Below are 21,690 nucleotides of genomic sequence, written 5' to 3' on the forward strand. Positions count from 1 at the left end.
GGGCTAAAGTCAGAGCCTGGAGACTCAGGGGGAGAATTTGTTCTATGTCCTTTGCAGCTTCCAGAGGCTGCCCACACTGTTTGGCTCATAGCCCCTTCCTCTGTCATCAAAGGCGGCAGCATAGCATCTCTGACCCTGCCTTTGTCCTCTCTTCCTTACCTCTAATTCTCTGACCCTCTTATCTGCCTCCCTCGTACTTTTCAGGACCCTTATGATAGCATATTCGTAGTTTCTGGGGATGAGGAGGGGTTGGGTTATTCTGCCAACCATGTGTATGTTGTAGTCGACGCTGTTATTTATCTTTGTATTCCTAGCATTGTAGTGTACATATATGCACTCAGTAAATTTTGAGGAGAGTGTTTATTTATTAAATGTTCTTTTTCTTTCCCCTCCTTCCACCCACACACACCTTTTTTAGTGACAGGTCAGTCTTACGAGAACATGGTAACTGAGATCATGTCAATGGGCTATGAACGAGAGCAAGTAATTGCAGCCCTGAGAGCCAGTTTCAACAACCCTGACAGAGCAGTGGAGTATCTTTTAATGGTGAGAAACATTTTACTTTCTTTGTTCTAGTTGTTTAAGACCAAAATCTCAAACAGATTTTTTTTTAAAGGAACAATTGCAGTTCACAGAAGAATAATAATATATGCCAAATTTACATAATGCTTTTATTTTTCTTAGTGTGTTTAACATTTTGTGTTAATAAAATGTAACCTCTTCTAGAAGATTATGATATGATTTTCAGTTAGAAAACAACATGGCTAAATGAGTTGCAAAACTGTCCACTTGAAACTTGGAGTGGTACTTTCTACCCCAGTTATGTCATCCTCAGAGGATGCCACCTGTGTGGTTAGGGGGTAAGGGGGGCAGATTTTAAACCTTATTGAATCCAGCATTTTAGTAGTTTGTTTGTTTGTTTTTTGGCCTGCCAGCATAATCCTGCATGTACTATTTAAAGCAAAAGTTTCAAGTTGGAAGCCCAAGCCAAATTTTATACCGTATATAAATTTTTGTAATTAGTTGCCAGCTTTTAAAAATTCAGAAATCTCTCTTAAAAATTCAGGTACTTATTAGCTGGTTTATCTGGACAGTTAAGATCCCAGATATTTGCGAGGATTTAGGAAACGTTTTAGAGCACGGACTCTTTAATTCACTATTTTCCCATTCATTCTTTGTTACCCGACATCATGCATTTAATTTAGTGTGTGATGTTACAACTGGGTCCACTGGCATTTGATTTTTAACTTGTTTATAGTCCTTAGCAATTGAGGGCATTTTGAATGAGTTGTGTTTTGTTTTTTGGTTTTTTTTAAATAACAAAGGTTTTTGAGAAATAGATTGTTGTGGGGGTGGACTGAAACCCTTGATATTTTATGACAGTGAATGTTAGTTTTACAGATGTGACACAGGCCAAAGTAAAGTGTAGAACCTTGCAATATAAATTAACTTTTTTTTTAATCTAAACATTTTATTCTGTAATTGTCTTTAGTGTTTTAGAGTATTATCAACAGCCTGAGTTGCCCTAAATATATTAGAAATCCACAGTCCTAACTCCTTGGGGAATACTTTCCACAGTTTAACCCAGTCCTTTGTTTCCAGGCTGTTATTTCTGATAGAAACTCCATTGCAGAGACAAGTTTCAAGAGAGCCCCAGTCTTGAGCAAATAACTGTGCTCCGCCTTCTCCAGTCATTTGTCTGCTCTTGTGCATGAGATTCACAAATCCTTTTCTTAGCGTATCATTTTATCTCTTGACTTCTATTTTCCGTTGTCCTCTTGAGGAGAGTCTTTGAAGTGCAGGCAGTTCATTTGTTTACCAGTTTGTTTGGAATTGAGGAATCGTCATATTGACAGTCGTCGTGGCTCTGTGGTCGTCCCTTCACTCCCCACCAAGAAAACACAAGTTACTTAAAAGTGTTGCCTTTGCTTTTATAGAGTGGTTTTTATTCATACCTGATTTGGAATTCTGCACAAGTTTAATAGTATCAGATATTTTGATCTAGTAGATTTGAAATTTCGAGATATAAAAAAATCACCATTTTCAAAGTTGCTACTATTTGGCATCAAATGCAAATGAACAGATGAGACATGAGTTCATGAAAAAGTTTACTGAATGTTTTTGATATATTTGCTATTTGTTTCATAGACTGAAAAAACGGCTACCTTTAACTGAGTAGTTTTTGAGACATCTGTGTGAGGGTGACTATATGGGAAGAACTATCAATCTAATTGAAGGCTGAAGACTGTGTGTGAGAATTTGAGGTAGATCTGTAGCGATGATTAACTTCGTAGTTTAACAAACTTGTTTGAGAATTTGCTGGGTGCTTTTGGACCTTCAATCTCTATATAGTTTGTCAACATTTAATAACCCCTCGTGTAAGGGTCTGGATTAGTGGACTCTCAAAAACATTTGTTTGCAGTGCCTAGAGTGACATCTAATGCAGGCAGCCTGCATTGCCCTGCTGTTCATTACCCTTCGTTCTTTATATGTTTATGATTTTGTCTTCCATTGAAGCAATTACTATTGCCATGGCTTTTTCAAATACAATATTTTCTCCTTTATTCTCCTTCCAAAATCTATGAGGATTTCATAAAGACTTTAATAAACTGTATGTGAGAAGTCTTGTAAATCGTTAAATTGGGTATTCCAAAAATTTTGTGCAGTTTTAGGTTATAATAACTTCAGAAGATAAATGCCATAAGCTTAAAAAAAGCATCACCTAAATATTTAATTCTTTAAGATTCTTTTATACCTATTTACTTTTTATAAATTTTGAATAATCAATTTTAATTATTTGTATGTGATACTTTCTGGAGAACACTTTCTCAGAGCCGTAGATCAGTAGAGGACACCTTGCTTGCTGGCCACTGTTGTCACCTGCTCTGGCTCCACTAGACTTTTTTCCAGGGGTCACTTCACAATTGCCATGTGTGCATATAAACCTCTTTCTTTGGATGATCTTAAGGCTAGGGTTGCAAATAAAATTCTTTCTGTCACTGAACTGGTAAAAATAAAAGCCAAGTGTGTCTAATTTGAATAAGATTTGTATTGACGTTTTGAAAATCTGAATAGTCTTTTAGTGTTGGAGATTATTAATGCAAATTTAGGATCTTGCCTAAAACTTTGGTGTTAGATGTTAACATGTGTTGCTATATAAACATCATTTCATGACTTACGTTTTTAATTACAAAATTCCTTACTTTACGTTAGATCTACACTGTCTAGTAGAGTAACTGTTGAGTACTATTGAGTACAAGTAGCTATTTAAATTTAATAAAATTTAAAGTAAATTTTTCTAGTACCATTAGCCACATTTTAAATTCTCAGCATTTACTTGTAGCTAATGGTTATTTTATTGGACAGTATGGATATGGAGCTTTTCCATCATTATGGAAAGTTTTATTGGACAGTGCTGCTTTGTATTACAGCAGTGTGGGCTCATTTACCCCACATTCAGGCCTTTTCTAATCTAACAAATATATGCAGATTTCAGTTTTTAATTGAAGCAGACACCTGTGTTTGATGCTTTTAGAAGTTAGATATTAAATAGACTCATAAATCTCTTACTCTGTATAATATTGAACCAACTGATTGATGAGATTAGTTTTAAAGCTTGGAAATTGTGTTGTAGGGAATTCCTGGAGACAGAGAGAGTCAGGCTGTGGTTGACCCCCCTCCAGCAGCTAGTACTGGGGCTCCTCAGCCTTCAGCGGCGGCAGCTGCAGCAACTACGACGGCCACTACTACAACAGCAAGCTCTGGAGGTAAGGTGGGACCTCAGGGGAGGAGGTGGTCCTGAATTGTCACTGTAGCAGAATTTAACCTGAAGCACTTTGGAGGTGGGTTCATTCTCAAAGCATTTTGATAACTCTTAAAACAAGTTCTCTGTTCATTAGTATTAGAGAAGAGCCCAAAAGAAATTATACCAAGTGGATATAAAAGATACTCTTGCTTATATTAAACATCATTGCTGCAGTTTTGGCCAAGGGCATATTCTGTTTAGCTTACTCTAGGGAAGAGACCTCCCGGTGTGCATTTAGTGTTACAGTCTGAAGCCATTCGGAATGGTTTGCTTGCCTTGTCTCTTTCTCCCTATTAAATGTCAGAAAGTTTGTATAATTTCAAAGCCAGTAGGATCTTAGTGTTTATTATAGAACCAAGGAAATAAAACCTGGGAGGCTTAAAATCTTGTATCTTGAGATGAAAGCAAAGCTTGAATTCAAGTCTCTTTACTGGCCAGCACCCACACTTCCATTGGCAAAGCCTGGAGCCCGTGGTAGGCCCAGGAATTATTTAATGTTCTCCTTTGCTCTCTCTTTTGTAAAATTGATGAGTAATTCAAATTGTTAATTTTGAAGAGACCATTCTTTTATGTATTTCCTACCTCCAATTCTGGCAGTCAGCTCTGGTTAACAAAAATCCCTGAGGCTTTCATTTCCTGAGATTCAGCATGGGAGTGGAAAGAGGAGGCCCCTCTTTGGTGCATTTTTGGGGAACTGTCCCATTCAGCGGCACTTACGGAGTAACTTAGTTTCTGAGTTTCATTCCCTTCATATGTAAAACTGGTGTTACACAAAGAAAAATAGCCATGTTATGTGGTCATTTTAATTTGAATGATTATCTTGAATAATTTAGGAAATGATAGCATACGTCTAAAAAATTCTCATTACTCACTAATTAACTTCAAAAACGTAATTCTTTTGTATGCAGTTAAAGTAGATGGGTTTTTGTTAGTTCTGGCCTGTATATTTTTCTTGGGAACTTCTGAGCATCAGAAACAACTTTTAGTACTTTTGTTTTGACAGAGTGCACGCAGGGCGTAAGTTCCCAGTAATATTTGATGATATCGAGTGCCCAGCACAAGCAGTTTTAGGAAAACGCCATTCTTTTAGTGTTCTGTACTCTCTACCTCAGCTAATGGTAATAATTTCTGCAGTATAGGACTTGCAAGTTGATAAGTTTGAAAATTTTGTCATTATTTACTTAATTCTGTATACATCTGAGAACTCAAATCATGTTTTTTTCTCGCCAGTGTTTGCTATCCAAATTATGATTGTATATGTCATTGCTATTTTTGTTTAAAAACGTTATGTGTATTTTAGGACATCCTCTTGAATTTTTACGGAATCAGCCTCAGTTTCAGCAGATGAGACAAATTATTCAACAGAATCCTTCCCTGCTTCCAGCATTGCTACAACAGATAGGTCGAGAAAATCCTCAGTTACTGCAGGTGACTGTTTAATCAGTTAATTTCCAAAGTGGGTATAGGGTGTATCACATTCTGTAAAATTATATGAGCACCCCTTCCCCTCCATTAAGTCTGTAAATCATTCTTCTAAGCTACACTCAATACAGTATGCAGTAGATAGACTTGGGGGATGGGTTAATTTAGTCATAAACTATGTTTGGGAAACATTAAAGAATCTGAGAAACTCTTTAACAAAAAAAAAGTTAACTTTCGATTTTTCCCAAGCTTATTGCTAGTGGTGCACTGCCTCGTAGAAAACACACTTGTGGGCTTATTTAATGCTCAGGTCATGAAGTATTTGAGTTTTGTATGAGATTGTACTGCCCGCTAATGTGGAAGATAAAGCATACATATAACTTCTGTTTTTTTCTTACAGCCGTCAAGTAGTTTTTTTTTTTTTTTTTTTAACAATGATGAGGGGTTGTTTATGAAAGATAATTTGAATTCTTTTAATTCTTCACTGTTTACCTCACTTGAAGTACTGAATTTCTTTAATAATGTTCAAGAAATCACATCCTTCCAAAGAGTGAATAATCCAGAATCATTCTAAAATAATGCAGTTGCAAGTTATAGCTTTCTTTCTTGTTTATATTAGAATTCTTATTTTCCTGGAGATACATCTAGCCAACGTATTGTTTTTCTCTGCCCTTCAAATCACTGCAGCAAATTAGCCAACACCAGGAGCATTTTATTCAGATGTTAAATGAACCAGTTCAAGAAGCTGGTGGTCAAGGAGGAGGGGGTGGAGGTGGCAGTGGAGGAATTGCAGAAGCTGGAAGTGGTCACATGAACTACATTCAAGTAACGCCTCAGGAAAAAGAAGCTATAGAAAGGGTGAGTTTAAGTAAAACTTGAATGTTGACTTCCTTGGTCACACTAGCCACATTTTACATGCTCAGTAGTCACATGGAGCTGGTAGCTCCTGCATTGAATAGCCCAGATATAGAGTATTTCCATCATGGGAGATAGTTGTTAACTGGATAGAGCCAAATAGAGCATTAACCTCGGGATTGCAGTAGAGACAGTCTCTTCTCGGCCCTGCTCTCCATCTTGTTTGTGAAGCTGAGAGACTAGCAGCAGATACCAGTCTAGCATGAAATAGTTACAGGTGTATTAATGAGCTAAAAATTGATGTTTCTGAAACATTAATGTTTTAAAATTCAAGAAGAAAAAAATGATATTGAATATATGCCCCATTCAAGATTGTATTTTTTTTAAATTTATGTTTCAAATTTTACTTCAGTGTTGTCACTAATTGTAAAATAGCTGTGTATATGAATTATGTAAAATATATGTAGCGTATCCTGGTATCCTGATTCTCTTTCCACCCTTATCAGGTCAACCTGTGTGTACTGCGGTAACCTAGTTTTCGTGATACTGTGTGACCAGTCATTCATTTTTCTCTGGGCCATTGTTAACACTTGTAAAGTGGGAATCACAGTTCTTGCCCTGTCTTATCTTACTAAGTGCTTTGAGATAGAAATCAGAGAAAGTACATTTTAACTTAGAAAATCATCTGGGCTATAATTTGCCCTGTTTATGACAACGGTAGACAATTGCCTCAGTTGTTCTATAGCAACCTTTTTTTTTTTTTTTTTTTTTTTTTTTTTTGAAGTTAGGGTTGTCAGTCTTGGATTTCTGTGTTCCTTTTGCTGTTGGTGTCATACAAGAAAACATTGCCTAATCCAAGGTCAAAAGATTTAGTCCTCTATTTTCTCCAGAGCTTTATAGCTGTTACATTTAGGTCTGTGATCCATTTTGTTACCTTTGTTTATGGTGTAAGGTGTGGGAGTCTACCATCTATCTTTGCATGTGTATATCCAGTTGCCCCAGCACCATTTATTGAAAATACTGCTCTTTTGCTATTAAATTGTCTTGGCATCCTTGTTGAAAATCAGTTGGCCATAAATGTGAGGATTTATTATTGGGCTTTCAGTCCTATTGCATCGATCTATATGTTTATCCTATGGCAGTACTTCATCGTCTGGATAACTCTGGCTTTGTGGTTAAGTTTTCAAATCGGGAAATGTGAGTGTTCCGTATTTGTTCTTCCTCAGAATTGTTTTGACTATTTTGGATCCCTTGCATTTTCATTATGAATTCCAGGATTTGCTTGTCTAATTTCTGCAAAAAGAAAGCTGGCTGAAATTTTGATGGATACTATGTTTTTTTTCTGTGGATCAGTTTAAATGTTGGCAATATTAAGTGTTACCAAGCCATAAACATGGGATGGAATGTCTTTCCATATTAGATTTACATTATTTCTTTCAGAAATTCCTTTAGTCTTCAGTTGATAATTCTCTTGCTTAATTTATTTCCGAGTATTTTTATTTTTTATAATGCTGTATAAAGAATTGTTTTCTTAATTTCATTTTTGGACTATTCATTGCTAGTTACTTAGAAATACAATTTAATTTTGTGTATCATGCAACCTTCCTAACTCATTTATTAATTCTGATAATTTGTGTATATGTTCCTATATATTATTTGCAGGTAGACATAGTTTTTCTTTTTCAAAATGATGCCCTTTATTCATTATTCATATTTATATGTTGTTCACATGTGCTTATTTGCCTAATTGTCCTGTCTAGAGACTCCTGTGGATTGGCAAGAGCCAGCATCCTTGTCTTGTTCCAGATCTTTGGGGAAAATAAAACATTTAGATTTTTACCCATTAAATATGATGTTAGCTGTGGGTTTCATTAGATTCTTTTTATCAAACTGAAGAAATTCCCTTCTATTCCTCATGTGTTGGGTGTTTTTAATCACAAAAGGGTGTGGAATTTTTATCAGATTCTGTTTATTGTGGTTGTGTCCTTTTTTCTGTTAATTGCTTTATTAAGTTGGTTAATTTTTGTAAGTTGGACCAAATATGCAAATACATGGGATGAAAGTATAATCCCATATGTGTCCACGGAGTATAATCCTTTTCATATGTTGCTGGAATTGATCTGCTAGTACTCTCTTGAGATTTTCTGCATCTATATTCATAAGGAATATTGGTCTGTAGTTTTCCTGTGACATCGTGACATCTTTGGTTTTGGTATCTATAGAATGAGTTCCCACTCGTCTATTGTTTGGAAGAATTTATAAAGAATTGGCATTAATTTTTCTTCAAACTTCTGGTAGAATTTACCAATGAAGTTACCTGGGCCTGGCTTTTCCTTTTGGGAAGTTTTATGATTACTAATTCAATGTCTTTCCTTGTTACAGGGCTATGCATATTTTTTGTTTTTTCCTGAGTCAGTTATAGTTTTTGTCTTTCTAGGAATCAATTTCATGTATGTTATGTAATTTGTTGGCATAAAATTGTTCATAGTATTCCCTTATAATAGTTTTTATTTCTATAAAAGGTAGTAATCTTCCCACATTTATTCCTCATTTTAGTCATTTGACTCCTCAGATATTTTTCCCCTCACTGTCAGTTTAGCTAAACTTTCATCAGTGTTGTTGATCTAAAGAAGAAAAAAAGGAACTTTTGGTTTTGTTGATTTTCTCTATTGTTTTAGTTTCTATTTTATTTATTTTCTCTCTAATCTTTATTATTTACTTCCTTCTCCTTGCTTTGGATTTAGTTTTCTCTTTTTTTCTAGTTTCTTAAGGTTGAAGATTAGATAGATTATTGATTTACTGTCTCTCTGTCATAATACATCGGCATATCTCATTGTATTTTATTGCACTTTGGAAATAATGGTATTTTTTACAAATTGAAAGTTTGTGGCAACCCTGTGCTGTCGGATGATGATGAGCATCTTTTGGCAATAAAGTGTTTTTTAATCAAGGCATGCACCTTGTTTTTTAGACATCATGCTGCTGCTGCACACTCAGTAGACTATGTTTATCATGTAAACGTAACTTTTATATGCACTGAGAAACCAAAAATTCGTGGGACCGGCTTTATTGTGTTAGTCACTTGATTGCAGTGGTCTGTAACTGAACCGGCGATCTCTGAGGTGTGCCTGTAGATGCTCACAGTGTTACCTTTCCTCCAAGCACTGCTGCAGCAGCATCCCATGAGTTTTCATGTGCTGTGTTTTTATTTTCATTCATCTCAAAGTATTTTCTAATTTCTTTTGTCATTTTTTTCTTTGATCCATTGGTTATCTAGAATTATATCAATTTCTACATATTTATGAATTTGCCAAGTTTCCTTGTGTTACTGATTTCTAAGTTTATTCCACTGTGGTCCGAGAACATACTTTGTCTAATTTTATTCCTCTTAAATTTATTGAGGTTTGTTTCATGGTCTTCATGGAGAATGGTCTGTGTATGCTTGAGAAGGGTGTGTAATCTGCTGTTGTTAAGGGCTCTGTAAATGTCTGTTAGGTCTAGTTGGCTTATCATATTGTTCAAGTCTTCTATTTCCTGGTCAGTCTTCTGTCTACCTGTATCCATTACAGAACTTGGGAATATTGAAGTCTCCAACTGTCATTGTTGAATTGGTTATTTCTCCCTTCAGTTCTATCATTTTTCGTTTCCCATACTTTGGAGCTCTGTTGTTATATGTTTATAATGAAGTTTTTCTGATTGTTTTATCATTGTAAAAATGTCCTTTGTTTCTAGTAACAATTTTTATCTTAAAGTATTTCGTCTAATATTAATATGGCCACTTCAGCTCTCTGTTTGTAACTGTTTGCATGGTATGTATCTTTTTGCATCCTTTTACTTTCAGCATATTTGTGTCTTTGAATCTAAAGTGTGTGTCTTGTAGAAGCGTATAGTTGGATCGTGCCCTATCTACCTTTTACTTCAGCTAGCCCAGCTTTAATCTGGACAAGACCTAGGTAACAAAATCATTTTTGAGTTTCTTCTCCTTTCATGGATGACTGTAATCGTGCTGAATTAGGACTTTGCCCAGGTTTTAAAGGCATTTCTTGATACAGTCTAAGGTGGCTAAGACAGTTGAGGAGGGGGTTCATAAATTGCATTTGGCTGACAATGTCTGGTACCGAGAGAAGTTAGATAACTGACCTGAGTGTTTAAAAGTTTTTAAAAGCAGCAATTATTGTCACAAGTGATTTTTAATAGACTAGGAAAACAAAATTAAGTGGCTGGTATCACCATTTATAATGCTGTAAAGATTAAGCAGATAACAATAGAACACCATATGTTTTGATGTCAAAAATATGTTAATATTACTAATAATTGATCACCCATTTTTCTAGTAGTGTTTCAAAAGACAAGGAGATTTGAGAGCAATATTTTACCCTGATGAAAGACACGGCTTTCTTTACAAATAATTAGATGAAGTGTTGAAATTCACCTCCAGTTACTCTCATCTATATCTTTACCGCTTGTGTGCTAAAGCCATTTGATTTACAGACTTCTGTAGGGTCATTTATTTTTAAACCACCCCAGCGGCTAATTTTTAATGTTAATGCCAATGAATGTTATCAAAGAACCATTTAGCCCTATAGCTTTAACTAGGAATAAAGAGCTTTGTAAGTGGTTAAAGGAAAGGGTCTAGGTTCTATCTAGTCCCTTGGATTGGACAATGAATTCATGTAAAATTCTCAAGAGCCTTTTTTGTGTCCTTTCCAGTATATTTTCAAGTGATGATCTATAGTAGTGCTATGCTAGACTCCATAATGTTTTCTGTCTTTTCTTCCAGTTAAAGGCATTAGGATTTCCTGAAGGACTTGTGATACAAGCATATTTTGCTTGTGAGAAGAATGAGAACTTGGCTGCCAATTTTCTTCTACAGCAAAACTTTGATGAAGATTGAAAGGGACTTTTTTTTATCTCACACTTCACACCAGTGCATTACACTAACTTTGTTCACTGGATTGTCTGGGATGACTTGGGCTCATATCCACAATACTTGGTATAAGGTAGTAGGTTGTTGGGGGTGGGGAGGGAGGGCTCTAGGATATAGGGCAGGGATAAATACAGTGCATGTCTGCTTCAGTTAGCAGATGCCGCAAATCCACAGTGTGTAAAATATTATACAACCAAAAATCAGCTTTTGCAGGTCTTTATTTCTTCTATAAAACAGTAGGTAACTTTTCCTAGGTTTCACTCTTTTTAGTGTACTAGATCCAGAAATTTAGTGTAATGCCCTGCTTTGTATTTCTTTGACTTAACGTTGGTTTCAGAAAGAATCTTTGCTACCTAGAACCTACATTCTCTATTTCATGGCAACACTGGATAATGGCTTTGTGAAATTGGGGGGAAAGAAATTGGAGCAACTCTAAACAGAAATGCCAAATTATTGATGGTTATTATTGCTGCTTCAAATAAGTATGAAATTAATGTGTAAGAAAGCCCATTCTTTAATGTTAAATACCTGGGGTTAAGGGGGGAAGGAGGGAAACTTTTTCTTAAAATGAAAATAATTACTGCTATTTTAAAATTTCTTGATCATTGAATGTGAGCCCCTTCTAACATGATTTGAGAAGCTGTACAAGTATAGGCAGAGTTATTTTCCTGTTTACATTTTTTTTTTTTTTTTTGGTTTGTTTAGGGGGGGAAATTGGTAGGTGTCTAATTACTGTTTACTTCATTGTTATATTGCAGTAAAAAGTTTTAAAACCACGGTTGCATGTTTGCTTTTGATGTATCCCTTTGTGGAATTAGCACTTTGGGGCCAATGGAGAAATGCAGCATTCACTCTCCCTCTCTTCCCCTTCCCTCAGCAGAAATGTGTTTGTCAGCAAGTCGTGAATTCCAACTGCTGCCTTTTTAAAAACCCACAAAATGCTGATTCCGTTCAGACTTAATGCAAATGTCTCAAAACTGGGTTTCTGATATTTGTAAATGTTTTTCCTTATTAGATAAGAATGTATGACCATTAAACTCATTAGGATTATTTGCTATCAAAAAGAGAAGGTGGACAGAACTTACAACCCAGCATCTTTTATTGCATTGGAAAGACTGGCGAAATCTTTTGGAAGGGTTGGGAGATGCGGCTGGAAAAGTACTTTGGAAAATATACAATCAAGATATCTCATGGCTTATTAAAAGAAAAATCTTAATAGCAGTGTTGGCTTTTATTTGGATTTTTTTCATCTCAATTTTTTCCTTGGAATCTCCTTCGTTGGCATTGTTATTTGATCATAAAGGGGGGGGTCAGATGTCTACTTCAGTTTTTCAGATCTATTTTCTTGAATATAAAAAGACTATTTAAAGAAATATTTTTTCTTTTATCGGATACTGAGTTAAGAAGATGAATTTGCACAGATTTTTTCCTGCATAATCTCTTAATAATCCTTAGCACAGTTTGATGACTTTTAAGCTTCTACGTCATGCACTCGTAACTTGTCTCTTACGAAAATAAATGAAACCATAATTTCTCCCCATGGTGTTATCATGTAGTTTCATCTTCATGTGTTTATCCATAAAACAACAAGGCCTTTGGACTTTGTATTACCTGTATGTTTTATAACGGATCATGAAAAATGTCTCAGGAGAATAAAATGAGGAATCCTAAATATGCTCATCTTTCAAGGCAGAAGAATGAGTTGGGAAGAAGGGTAGCAGTTCTGGTCGGGTAATGAGATACTGTCATGTATGTTATGGCATTTATCTGCTACCTAATTGCTCTGAGCATAGCGAAAACTGGAAAGGGCAGTGGGGAGGGGCCACCGGCAGCAACCTCCTCTTTTCTCTGGAAGCTGACAGCAGAGAGTGATAGCATGGAACTTTTGTCCTTGGACAACAAAACTGCAAATGTTGGGATTACTAATTGCCAGAAGACAATTCAGGCCAAGTTTTGACCGTGCTGTGCAGTACTTTTATCTGCTTAAAGAATCAGCCAAGCTGCTGTGAAAGAAGTAGGCTTTTTGTGACCTTTTGCTGTTATTTTTTTAATTTACAAGCAGTTTTGGTGAATCTCTTAATCTAAGGAGATGCATGAGTTTGGAATTTTGCATTTGAGGTATTCTGTCTCCTGTTTCTTAAATGTATATTTGTTGTTTAGTTGCTCTGTGGAAAATGTGAGGAAGCGTAAGTTTGTATTTGTTAAATTCGTATTGCCATCCTCTAGTCAAATATGTCTTTACATTGTTTAAAAATACTGAAGTGTTCTACCATATAATTTTTTCCTGTACTGGATGGCTAGGATTCTGGAGAATTGATTATAAAGTATTTTCAATATATCCAACATTGCATTTCTCATTTTTTAAAAATGATTTTACCACGTAAAATCTTACATTGGAAGTTGACAATGCCTTTATCACCGACCCTTCTGTTTTCTTCAGCCGTTGGTGAATGTGGCAAGTAGGAGGCCGGGCACTAGGTCGATTTTAGTGGATCTCCTGATTGTTTTCTCAACCGAAGCATTAACACAGAGATGGGATACTTGATAGAATGTAAATCAAAGTTCATAAGAGCTTTAAGAGATTTCAGTGAATTCCCATTTTTCCCATACTTCTTTTCTTTCAGCAACCAGCCTAAGATAGCTACAAAATATTCAGCCAGAAGTAAGCAATTTCAGGGAGTGTTTCCTGACCAAGTCTTTATTTTGGTGAGTTCCCTAGTAGCTGTGCGGCTCAGGTACAGCGTGTCCTTCCAGTTGACTTCCTGTCATCCATTTTGTTCCGCTTAGTTCTGAGCCAGGGGCTGGCAAACCACGGCCCCATGAGCCAAAGGTGGCTCGCTGCCTGTTGTATGAGCCATGAGCTAAGAATGGTCTTTACATTTTTTTAATGTAATTTAATTTTAATGGGTTTTTTTTTAAGGATTTTGTGACATGTGAAAAATAAGATTCACATTTCAGTGTCCATAAACAGTTCTGTTGAAATACAGCCATGCTCATTTATTTATGTATTTCTGTCTATAGCAGCTGCTTTTGTGCTGAAGAGATTTGCTGTTGAATACTATTACTGCCTGACCCTTTGTGTAAAAAGTTTGCCATCTCTGTTTTAAATTGCAACTAGGCCCATCATGTGTTAAATTACATGGTGCTTTCTCCCCTCTTCCCCCCCCCCTTTTTTTTTTTTTTTTTTAGCATTCTTGGCCTCTTGACTTGAGGTCTTAGCTTCAGGTTGCTTTGCTTGTGACCATCACGAGTTCTTCCCAGAGAGGTGGTATCACCCCCACATCTCCACTGTCGAAGGAGCATCATGTACCTGATGTGCTAGTCTAGCATGTATGCAGTGTCTAAGGTACCACTTTGAAATTATTCTTTGCTATTGCTGCACTGTTTATTGCTCTTCCAGTAAGATAACTGAATTCAACACTAAGCACACTGTCAAAAGCACGTGGCATAGTGATGAATCAACCAGAAAAAGAAAGGCCATGTGAATGTATCTGGGAATCCTTGGGCCCTGGGATCAGTAAACTCTCATCAGAGGAAGCATCTGGACCACAGCTGGAAGAAGGTTGATGAAATCCTGGAGGGAGGGATATCGCAGTTGGACCTGTAGAGTGACAGACTAGTTTCCAGAACTGTGTGGGTAGTTTACACAGATTGGGGGGCAAGGGGCAGTGACAAGGAGGCAGGGGGGCGAAGGCTTGAACTTGCTAGGAAGAGATACAGTGCTGTGCACTAATGTTTGGGGAACCACAGGGACACTGATAGTGACAAATTGATTAAAAGAGATCTTCCCTGTCACGATACAGTTAACATGGAAAGCAGTGGTCCCAGGTAGGAGACGAGGCTGCAAGGACCAAAGAAACATTAGTGATGTTCTTCCTGTGTGGTGCTGTGGATTCCAAAGTGAGTAGAGACTGGTCTCTGCCATTGTATTAGAAATACTATGACAGGCCCTTTGAATAGTGCAGGTGCTTGTCGTCTGGAAGCACACGTTAGGAAGTAATCATACCGGCCTTCTGCCTCGTGTCTCTCGAACTTGATTTTCTGTTCTTGTTGATCTAGGCCCTCATCCTCCCTTCTCACTTGGCTCAGAATGATTCATAGATAGTCATCCTCCCCAGACCATGAGGCAGTCTTCGATGTGCCTGGGGAAGCCGGCCTCCAACCCTAGCCCCGATTAGCTGCACACTTTTTCTCCAGTGTTTTGTTTAACTATTACACTTTCTGTGATAAAAAATGCTGGGCAGTTGTATGTTACACATGAACCAGCTCTCCAGATGGGCATCCTGCCGGTGGCCTTCCACACTTCGGCAGGCTGGGGCTGGTTTCTGCTTATTGAACTGCCTGCCACCTTAAGGCTCAAAGGATGTTAGATGTGGATCCTGGGTTGGTTTTTGATAGCTTCTGTCTCTCTAACAAAGTCCAAAATTGTCTCAGAATGGGTCTGAAAAGTGTTTGTAAATCACTGAAGCCAGTTGGGTTTTATTTGCTAGCAACAGCAGATAAGACAAGCAAATACTTGATAAATTACCTCAAATTGGTTGGTTAAAATTGAGAATGAATGGGGTCAGTGGTGCTTTGCCTTAGAACAGCTTGAGGTGAGAGTTCTTATTTTTGAATGATTTTATGAACCCTGGAGTGATTCTTGCTACTTTTTAGCATTTTAGTATATTTAATATGTTTTTTGTGGGGGCATTCTGTGATGTTTTTGGTTTTCAAATTTCTTTTTGGCCAATGAGGCCTACTTCTTGTTTGACATAATTTTAGCTAATTTTTATATTCTCTCCCGTTCTAAGGAAATTATAAAGAAAAGGGAAACATTTTCACTAATTTATTACTTAAATTATTATTTTAAATTGTATTTTTATATCTTTAACTTTGGTATTATAATTTTTACACCATGTTTGCATTTTTTCAAAGACACTTAACAATTTTTTCATCATTACACAATTTCGAATTTACAGAAAAATTGCAGGAACAGCACAAAGAGCTCTCAGGTCCCCCCCCATGCCCCCACTTTGCCAAACCCATTGAAGTTTTGTAGTTGTCCCAGTAATGTTCTCCATAGCAAGAGGCTTCAACCCAGAATGATACACTCCTTCAATCCATATTCTTTCTCAGTCTTTGCTTGATCTTTATGACCTTAACCTTTTTCTTAAGATTACAGGACACTTACCTTATAGAATGTCCCTCAGTTTATGTTTGGTGTTTCCTGATGACCAGACTCAAGTTACACATTTTTGGAGGAAACACCAAAGAAGTGCAGCTGTGCTCTTTTCACTGTATCCCATGAGGTGGCGACCTGTCCCATCACCAGAAATGGTCACTTTGATCATTCAGGGAGGCAGTGTCTGCCAGGCTCCTTCACTGAATAGTTCACTGCTTTTCTCTTTGTATTTAATAAGTACTTTATGGGGAGATATTTTGAGACTGTAAATATCCTATTTGTCATCAAAATTTTGCCCATTAGTTTTAGTATCCATAGATGTTTCCTGCCTGGATCAGTCCTCATGATGGCTGTCAAGTGGTGATTTTCACGTGACATAATTTCTTCTGCCTTTATTGGCATTCACCTGTATTCTGCCATTCTCTTTGCCCCATTTGTGATATGCATTTGATGGACTCAGATTTCTGTTCTATTCAGTAGTATGTACTCCATTACTGTCGTTATTTTGATGCTCAAGTTGTCCCATTATTTTCATTCTTAAAGCTAGCTTCTGTGTTTGGCATGTCCTTATCACTCTTTTGAGTACTTCCTTCCTTTCTGGCACAATGACGCACTTCAGGCTCTCGTACTTTCTGTGCCGCGGCTCTGGCGTTTGCCATTTCTCCAAGGAGCTCTGGTTCCCTTTCGTGAAGATTGTGTTTAGAAACCAAAACTTTGGGCTGCCTATGCTCATTGCTGCTGGAGTCTCACTGCTCCCAAGCATTTCAACAGACACCGGCAATAAGTACACAAACACAAACAATGCATCTGTATTCTGATGTCTACATGTAGATATTGAACACTTGAGTTCACACTGGTACCTTTCATTCTAGTTCATTCTAGCTTCTCCCATTCATTATTTCTAACTCCTTTCTTGGACAGTGACTTTTCTCCCATTATGCTCAGTGTTTACTTTCTGTCACCTCCCCTGTGTGTAACCAGTCTTCTTAGGCACCCAGCTGTCTAAGTGTGTTTCTGGTGCTAGTGCTGGGACGGGAGACTACAGAAAGAGCAGACTAGTGGAGGGCAGGGCAGCCCACGTGCTGGATTGTTTGTGGTTTCCCCCAAGAACTGTGCTCTGTTGTGTCTGTCTTGGCACAGGCCGCTTCCCTGATTCATACGTGCAGCAGCTAATGAGCAACTTGTCTAAGGCCAGGCACTCAGTTTGGAATTCCTTCCACCTCCTTTATCTTGCTGGTTCGTCAGTGTCCAAAACCATACAAGACCTCACTTCTGGGAAGCCTTTCCATGACCCTCTTCCCTCCAGTTTGGGCCAGAGGCTTCTATTTCCTTAGCCACTTGTAAGTAGCTACCATAAAAGTGAAAACCTGAACTGAGATTGTATCACCCATTACATGATGCAGTGAATGAGCATCTGACAGGCTCTAAAATCAGTGCCTGTGCCTTTCATTTCCATCCCCAGGACGAGTGAAAGGCGGAGATGCCCAGCTGATACCAGATGGATAAACAGGCAGTGAACAGATAGTTGGGACAACTTTTGTCATCTTTACTGGGGCTCCAGGCTCTCCTCACCTTGTCGGCCGTCCCTTCAGTTCTAAAAGCCAACTAAGAAGTTGAGGGACAATGAACAGAACCTCACAGGCTGCCTGTTTTCCTTTGCGCGGCCCAGGGACCTTGGCACCAGATTCTGATAGACCTGACACATAATACTGTGAGCTGGCTGCTTGTTGGGGACAGTGAGATTCTGTTGACAAATTCCGGATGGGTCTACATCTGAGACTTAAATGGAGAGCAGACTAACAGCTGCAGTCCCAGGAATTCCATGCTGGGGCCAGGTCAGTGGGACGTGCGAATCAGGACCCCAAGTTGGTCTGGCTGGGTTTCTGTCTTCATGTCCCACACCAGCTGTGTGACTTCAGCCATGTCGCCGTACCTCTGTGTCCTGGTTTCCTCATCTGTAAAGCAGAGCCTGCCTCACTGGCTACTTGTAGGGGTCAAGTGAGAGAGTGATTTGGAGAACGTCTTTCCCAAGGCCAAGTTTGTTTTCTGATGTGGTTGCTGACCCTGCCCTGAAGGCTGGGAGACGTCTTCTCTGCCTTCATCCAACAATGAGAACTGGTTACGGGAGGATCAAGAGTGTGGCTGAGCTGTTTTCCACGGAGCTGTGTGTGCCCCTTTGATCTCTGGGTGCCTTCATCCTTCCTGCGTCACTGTTGCCACATCAGCATTCCCAAGAGGCCGGAGGGCTTCCCCCTCAGCAGGGCAGCACGGCTCAAACATCGGCATTGCAGGTACAGAAGGTTTTAATGTCTCTGAACTGTTTCCGAGCAATGCTGAATTTTCTCTTGCCGGTTTCTCGGCCAAGGAATTGGCAGATACATCTCATCTCCAGATCAGATTTGGCAGAGAACCCAGCAAACCTGCCTGACGGTGCCCGCTGCCCCTTTCACCCATCCCCAGGGACTCTCAGTGTTCCCTCCTGATTTCCTCTGTCAGTCTTTCCAATGTACCAGAGGCACAGGAACTCAGATTTGGAAGGGCCTCTGGCCCTCACTACTTCCAGCTCAGACTAATTGCATTTCAGACACTCCAGGGATTGTCAGGCTCCCCTCTTCCCTCGGCCTCTCCGGCTAGACCATCCTCAGGCCCTAGTTCAGTTCTGGGGGCCACCCTGAGCCAGTGTGTCAACCTTTCAGATCTTTTAAGAAGAGCGATTACCTCTCTCCCTGACCACCTCCCACCCTCTAGCCAGATCTCCATGCTGAGAAAAGCCCCTCACTTGGGATGAGTTTTGTCCAGTCCTTTCCCCATCCTGACGAACACAGTCCTCGAGGAAGGGTCTGAGCAGGGTGAACTAGAGGAGCTCTCGCCTCCCTTATTCTGTGCACAGTACCTCTGTTAATGCAGCCTAAATTTGAGCTTGCTGGTTTGACAGCCTTGGATTAAGCAGCTGTGCTAATAATACCAAAGTTTCAACGTGCCCGTGCATTTGGAGTCCACATCTGATCCACGTTACAGAAGCACAAGCAGCCTGCCCCACACTTACGTGTATCTTAGCTACCCAACAGAAGCTGGTTCCACAAAGTCCTTTGCCCAAGGGAAGGGAGCTAACCTTTACGAGTCCAGGTGTCCTACCCTGCACTAGGTGCCTTACTTACACCAGCATCATTGCCTTTTCACAGATGGGTTAACTGAGGTCAGTCAGGCCGAAACTACACAGCTACCAAGTGGCAGAGCCAGGAGGCAGACGTGTGTCACCCTAGGTGACATTGCCTTGTTTTCATCCCTGCCTCTTCACACCCCCTGAGTTAAGTCCCTTTCCTCCCTGTGATTGCTTCTCTTAAATCCCTCCTTGCTGTCTTGACAGCTGTTTGCTCCTCTGATGGTTTACCTGGCAGTTCTTAACATGTGGCTTGAGGGCTGCTTTCAGGAGCAGTGTCTGAGATCAGGACTGTTTTCCTAGTAACGCTGAGCCTCTGCTTGCTGTTCTCACTCCCACTCTCATAGGTGTGTAGTGGAGTTTCCCAGAGGCTGCATGGCATGTGACACCACAGCAGAAGGGGTGAGGAGCAGGTATGGAATCCAGCTGCCTTCTATTAGGCCAGGTAACAAGGGGATTTGCAAAAATCAAGTACACTACCGTTCCTCTCACTGATTTGTTTAAAAATCATTATTTTTCATAAAGATTACATAATTTAATATGCAGTAGGTTTATTTTAAGTGAATTATTTTTTCTCAATTTTCTCATCAAGTACATATTGATAGATAGAGCCCATGTGAATAAAAACTAGGGATTCTCAGTGTTTAAGAGGGAGAAGAGGTCTTAAGGCCAGAAAGCTTGAGAACTGCTGTGTTAGATGATGGTTTTTCCTCTTTAGACTTGTTAACCCCAAAAACACTGCTTGGGAAGGCCATGGGATGCTGGTGAAAGGTTGCAGACGTGGTTGGGATGTCGGGCACCCGGAGCTTGTTTGGTGCCCCACTGCCACAGTGCCCTCCAGTCCTACTTCCAGGGTAACGGACTCCGAACTCCTCTGCTTGGCTTTCAAAGCCCATTGCAGGCTTGGTTTAGAGTACGTCTTCAGCCTGTCTCTCTCCCTCTCCACCACATACAGCACGACTTCATTACCCAGGCCTTTCCACACCTGTCCACACGTGCTGGTCACTCTGCCTGGAAATTCTCCCGTATTCCTCTCCTCATCTGAACTCCTCCTCCACTATTAAAGCCCACTTCGGTGTTAGAAGCTCTGTGACGGCTTTCCTGCCCAGGACCCAGCAGAGAACTGCTCCCTTGTTCTACTCTCTCAGTATGTGCAGTAACTGCATATCTGATTATAATTGTTCATTTGCACGTTTGTTTTTTGGATTTCATGTCAAAGCCAGAAATAAAACTTGCTGTATCAATCAGCAGCAGTAGGAGCTTGGCACCCGCAGCTAACAAGGGAACCGGAAGGAGTTGTGCTTTGAGTCCTTGCTACAGGTTTGGGTGGAAGGAAGGTTGGTCTGGCATTATGGAGGGAAAGTAATATGAAAAGCCCAGGTAAGTGTTGGGGAAGTGCCAGGACCTGACCAAGCAGGCTGGGGAAGTGAAGGGAAAATGCTCTCCACCCTGCCCTGATACGCCCCCTTGCCGTGAGGGAGAGCCAGGAAGTGTCTCAGGTGGGAGCGCAGGGTGGGGAAGAGCCAGGCAGGTGAGGGGGAGCCAGCACCTCTGCATCGTGGAAGAGTTGAAGGCACCTGTGGGGAATCTGGCTCAGGGGAGGAAGGGAAGATGCTGATCTAGAAAAGCTAGCCCTTCCTGGCCCTCTGTTGCCCAGGCTGTGCAGGGGAAAGGAGGGGAGGAAACTAAACCTACAGGAGCATGGGCACTAAGCTTTATCTACGTTGACTTGTTTAACCCTGCCATGCAGATGAGAAATTGAAGCTCGGAGAGGGCAACATACTAGAACATAGCCCGGGGAGGATGGGAACCCGGCTCCAGGCCATCCCCTGTGGTCCCCTTCATGCCGATTTTCTGTCTGTACAAGTGTGGGGGTTGGGGAGACAGTGAGATTTTTCCATCTGAGATAGTCTTGGATCTTTACTCTCCTGGGTATGCCTGAAGGGAAGAATGCAGGGAAAGCTCTTAGGGTTTGGAGTCAGATGGGTTTTTTTTTCTCCTTCACATTTGTAATACTGTACACAGAGTAGGATGTAGGTGACGACCCTCCCTTTATTTAAGAACCTCCCTTTAGAAGAATCAGCCTATTCACCCTCAAAACCCAGCCACGTAGGGACTGGGTCTTCTAGCCTCTTCCAAGGGGTCACGAAGGAGACATCCCAGGCTGACCTGGGACACAGCCTGAAGCGCCCTGCTGCCTGGCCCTGACCCAGTCCATGTGCCACTCTTCAGCTGGAGCCATGGCCCTCTCTTAACCATGTGGATTCTTCACCCAGAGGCCCCTGCAGCCATAAATACTTACTGAGCACCTCCTGTATGCACGAGGAGGAGGCTGAACAGTCCACCTGCCTTTCTAA

The 21,690-nt window shown here is 39.8% G+C and overlaps 1 protein-coding gene across 4 annotated transcripts in view; it reads left to right on the plus strand.

Annotated features, from left to right (window-relative positions):
* The window catches only part of RAD23B (RAD23 homolog B, nucleotide excision repair protein), a 43,202-nt gene extending 30,972 nt beyond the window's left edge, over positions 1–12,230 (plus strand). For all 4 annotated transcript variants that reach the window (XM_074361949.1, XM_074361952.1, XM_074361950.1 and 1 more), the window contains 5 exons: positions 419–546; positions 3,635–3,767; positions 5,106–5,233; positions 5,915–6,085; positions 10,863–12,230. In XM_074361949.1, coding sequence (XP_074218050.1) covers positions 419–546; positions 3,635–3,767; positions 5,106–5,233; positions 5,915–6,085; positions 10,863–10,976 — 674 coding nt within the window. In that variant the 3' untranslated portion in view covers positions 10,977–12,230. The remainder of the gene's footprint in view (positions 1–418; positions 547–3,634; positions 3,768–5,105; positions 5,234–5,914; positions 6,086–10,862) is intronic.
* The last annotated feature ends 9,460 nt before the right edge of the window (positions 12,231–21,690 follow it).

Source organism: Camelus bactrianus, chromosome 4 (genome assembly GCF_048773025.1).
Source record: "Camelus bactrianus isolate YW-2024 breed Bactrian camel chromosome 4, ASM4877302v1, whole genome shotgun sequence".
NCBI classification, from domain to species: Eukaryota; Metazoa; Chordata; class Mammalia; order Artiodactyla; family Camelidae; genus Camelus; species Camelus bactrianus.